Below are 4,687 nucleotides of genomic sequence, written 5' to 3' on the forward strand. Positions count from 1 at the left end.
CGCTCCTTCGACTGGCTAGGACGCCCACACTTCGCTGCCACTTCGAAGAAAGAACGCCAATGTCAATAATTTGCAATTCTAACTACTCCCCCCCCCCCCTACCTTTATCTCCACATTTTCAACGCCTACTCTTTGCTGTCTACATGTCAGCATAAGCAATCACCTAAGACACCAAGTGCGGAGCCCTCGTGAACCTACGAACGGTAATGAAATAAAACGCGATACATAGACCACTTGACTGGTGCTCCGACCTGTGTGGACGGGTTTCCGCACCGCAACGTGGTGTCGCTGCTGTGGTCGGTTTGATGAAAGAAGTCAGGAGGGGGGAATTGGCAGCTGCCGACTGTCTCCAGTGCCAATAGGACGTGAAATACGGCTCTTCGGACTAACGAACTTAGGAGGCGGCTCGCGCATGCGTTAAGAAGAGCATATGAAAACGACCGGACACAAAGAAGAACGCGGTCAGCTATCGGAAAAACGCTGGGCGGAAATGTTGAGCTCGTCAACCATGAGGTTTGGATTAGCGCTCACTTTTGTCGCCATCCTGGGGTACGCCCGTGGTAAGTGAATATTGCGCTGTCCTTGATCAGGGAGTGTAGAGTGTAGTTCAATTGATCATGGAGGGAGGGGGGGTTATGCTTATAATACTTCAAGGGTGCTAGACAGTGAGACGTAGAGGTCAACGTTGTGTCCTGTGTGCTTCACTGTCCCGTATTTCGCACTTCCCTGCCATAATGTTTATGGACCAACCAACCCGCCTAGAAACCCTGGAATTTGAATGTTTCTTTTCATTTATCCGTTCAGGAAAGTGGAGTGACGGGTGTAAACAAAAACGAGACACCAAATTACCGTATTAACTCGAATCTAAGCCTATGTTTTTTTTTTTCGAAAAAACGATGTGCGAAAGCGGGGGGGGGGGGGGGTCGGCTTAGATTCGAGTACAATGAATAGGTTTTTTTTTTCTTTTCTGGCCTTGCGAATTTCGAGGGTCGGCTTAGAATCGGGGCCGGCCTAGATTCGAGTAAATGCGGTATCTTTGCAATTTTAAGCGCTCCAGCGTTACTTTAGAAGACAGTTCAGGTGTTAAAAGCCAGACCTCGCTTTATTATTTTCTTTGTGCCTGTATGTCAATGCGTCATCTGTTGCTATTACGGCAGCCATAGTTAACCAGTGGTTACGGCGCTCGGCTGCCGTCCCCGGAGGACGCGGGTTTGAACCAGGCCGCGGTGGTCGCATTTCGGTTGAGGCGAAATGCTAAAGGCCCGTGTTCGGTGCGATTTCAGTGCACGTTACAGAAGCCCAGGTGGTCAAAACAACCCGGAGCCCTCCACGACGGCGTCTCTCGTAGCCTAAGTCGCTTTGGGATGCGAAACTGCATGAAGAAACCAACCAACCAACCATCATTATTACGTCGCGCATCTGCTGCGTTTACGTTCGGAATCTGCCATGTTTTACGCCATCGTGTTGTGGGCGAATCCATCTCGCCAAGATATCAAATGTAGCGGCTTTTAGTTGCATGTTCATTTCCTTTCGATGTCAAGCAAGAACTAAAGGTACTGAATTGAATCGAATGGGTTCAATAACAAATGGTTGAATTGAATGGCCCTATTATCAAGCGCCCTGTTGCACTTACTCAGTGACCCCAGTTATCGACCGCTAAGCAGCACAATAGAAGCGAAAAGCTGGCCCTCTGTATGCATAGGAAAGATGCAACGCAAGCTCCGCCTTAAAAAACGGCTGCCGGATTTCGTTATACTCTTGTCTGCGCTGTTATGCCCCTAATACTATCAAGTCTTTCATTATCGTTCGTTCATCCGAGTGCATGTCACGAGGCATTCGCAAGAAGAATTGAGAGTTATATTTAGTGTAAATGCTGCGTTATTAAGTCGGATCTTATTGTTCGTATGCGAGCCAGCACTGGAAGCGAATAGTTGGCAAAACACGGGTGAGGCTACAAATGTACTTAGCGAACACGTCACGGGAGCTGATCAGGTTTAATTTTCGTAGATTCTGGCGTCTGTTTGTACACATTCTGTTCCACCATGACGTCTCATTTCGGGTCTATTGTAGTCTGTCAGTCATTTGTAGAGTTAATAATTTAATAATGTGTTTGGTTTGGTTTATGGGGTTTAACGTCCCAAAGAGACTTAGGCTTCGAGAGACGCCGTAGTGAGGGGTTCCGGATAACCTCGACCACCTGGTGTTAACGTTCGCCTACATCACACAGCACACGAGTCTCTAGCATTTGTACTCCGGCGAAATGCAACCTCCGCGGCTGGGTTTTAACCCGCCACTTTCGGGTCAGCAAGCCGTACGATAACCAGCGGGGTCACTCTGGTGGCTAATAAAGCATTCCTCCAGAGAATGAACTGGAAAATAATTAAAGTTTCTAGTTTTACGGGTCGAAACTGCGATCTGATTATGAGGCACACAGTACAACAAGTCTCCGGACTAACCACCACAATCTAGCACGGGTGTAGCCAGGGGGGACCTCAAAAAATTTTTTATATGCGACATACAAACTCACGCACGAACATGCACAAAGTATTGTTGAACCACCCCCGCTTCCGGGAAAAAATTTCTGGCTACGCTACTGCGAATCTTGGACTCTTTAATATGAACCTGCCCTTGGCGCTCTATGGCAATCACTGTCCCTTGCTTCATAAAAAGCGACGCGTCATCACCATCGTCATAATCACCAATCACGATATTAACCCTAAACTATGCACACGGATGTTACTGCTTTTTGTCTCCACCGAAATACAAGCCGCCGTGGCCGGAATCGAACCCACAATTTCGAATACATTGGCCTAACGCCTTAACTTAGCCACCGCGGTAGGCAGCAATATAGGCAGTACATCGTATATATAGCCCGGCAAAGAGGAATTCCTTAAAACGCCAACCACTGTGCTTACTAAAAACGAAGACTGACCTAAAGCACATAAGACGTCCTTCTTCGTCAGATAGGTCTATTGGGAGTCCATCTTTGTCAGACTCCTGTCGAAACACTGGCTTTAACCGCATTTCCAGGGATTCAACGATTTCTCATAGCTTCAAGGCTGCGCCTTCCTCCAAATTTAGTGTTTGAACGAGTATTTAGAAACGCTAGTGTCACTTCGTAGAGTCAAACTGTGACTCACCTGTGGCGCATACCCGCATACCACAGTATACATGTATGTGCCACATGTGACTTGGGGAAAGGGTTTCATTACGTACATGACAGGCCTGTCATGTTCTTCAAGTCATGACTTGACAGCCATGTTCGTCATACCCTCATGCCCACCTGTGCCTATTTTGGTATATGCCAAGTTAAGGAGACGACCATGAGAGCGCCAAGAGATAGATAGATAGATAGATAGATAGATAGATAGATAGATAGATAGATAGATAGATAGATAGATAGATAGATAGATAGATAGATAGATAGATAGATAGATAGATAGATAGATAGATAGATAGATAGATAGAAAGAAAGAAAGAAAGAAAGAAAGAAAGAAAGAAAGAAAGAAAGAAAGAAAGAAAGAAAGAAAGAAAGAAAGGAAGGAAGAAAGAAAGAAAGAAAGAAACGCTCAAGGTGCCTTTGGTTCGCAAAGAAATGATTTTGAAAGGTGCATTCGACGGCTCACGGATCGCACTAAATCGCTGGTATCTTCGTTATCGCAAGTTGTATCTTAAAAAAAAAAAGATGTATGCAGGACGGGTGACGCCCAATGTGACAGTTTCTTTCTCCTGTCTCTCTTTCGAAGCTGACCACAGCCAGGACTGTCCCGAACTCGACTGCAAGAAACAAGGCCCCAGCTGCGTCGCCGTCAAAGGCGACGACAACAAATGCGGACGCTGCTCATGCAACTCTACGGAAAGCAACAATTCCGATACGAAGCCCAAAGCCGAGTCGGGAAACAAGCCTTCGAACGAGGACACCAAGAACGCGACCACAGCAGGCACGATCGGCGACGGCGCGAGTGCCGACAAGCCAGTAGCTGTTTCCAAAACAGAAGACAAGTCGCAATCCAAACCCGAGGCGGCTGCTCAAGGCAAGGAAGGCACAGACGGCGACGCTAGCGCTGACCACAGTGCTTGCGCGGCCTGTCCGGAGCACTGTATGATAACAATGTTTAAGGGCAAGTGCACCGGGTGCGTTCGGGTGGACGACATCAACGCGGAGTGCCACTAGTGCAAGACTGAAAAGATGAAAAAAAAAAAAGATCGTAAACAGGGTTTGTGTGGTGGAGCCGACGTTTTCGACAAGCGGACTTGTCTTCTTCAAGGTTGCAGCCCTGAATAAAACAAGTCCGCTGGTCGAAACGTCAGCTCCTGTACGCACTTCCTGTTTACGAATTTTAGTGCGAGATTGGGGCTTCGATTCGCGCAGTCGCAGTTTCGAATTACGGGATCGCCCATTCCCGTGTTCGTATATTTTTGTAATACGCAGTTAAAAGGGACAAATAAACACGATTTCAAAAACCATACTAATTGAGGTCTTCAACTAACAGCGGCGTCCAATCGATCTAGTGACGTTACGTTTTAAATAAGATGCGCATGTCACGAATGAAATTTCGCAGCATGTCGGGGCGCCTTCCGAAAGCTGCCTCTGGGACACTCTAGGCGGCGCAGTGCTCGCGTCGAGGCTACTTTGTACGATTACCAAGCGCATGCGCATGCTGTATGCGCACGTTTGGCTGCCTGA

At 47.4% G+C, this 4,687-nt stretch overlaps 1 protein-coding gene across 1 annotated transcript; it reads left to right on the top strand.

Annotated features, from left to right (window-relative positions):
* The first annotated feature begins 467 nt into the window (after window positions 1–467).
* Window positions 468–4,174, top strand: LOC119375105 (uncharacterized). Its single transcript, XM_037645300.1, has 2 exons — window positions 468–560; window positions 3,747–4,174. The coding sequence occupies exons 1-2, from the start codon at window positions 491–493 to the stop codon at window positions 4,172–4,174; spliced, it is 498 nt and encodes a 165-aa protein (XP_037501228.1). The 5' UTR covers window positions 468–490.
* Window positions 4,175–4,687: the final 513 nt, after the last annotated feature.

The sequence above is a fragment of the Rhipicephalus sanguineus genome, chromosome 11, assembly GCF_013339695.2.
Source record: "Rhipicephalus sanguineus isolate Rsan-2018 chromosome 11, BIME_Rsan_1.4, whole genome shotgun sequence".
NCBI classification, from domain to species: Eukaryota; Metazoa; Arthropoda; class Arachnida; order Ixodida; family Ixodidae; genus Rhipicephalus; species Rhipicephalus sanguineus.

Excerpts from the sequence above, each read along its gene's own strand:
- LOC119375105 (XM_037645300.1), top strand. The coding sequence starts at position 491 with ATGTTGAGCTCGTCAACCATGAGGTTTGGATTAGCGCTCACTTTTGTC. Across the intron at positions 561-3,746 it reads CATCCTGGGGTACGCCCGTG|CTGACCACAGCCAGGACTGT; the intron begins GTAAGTGAATAT and ends TCTCTTTCGAAG.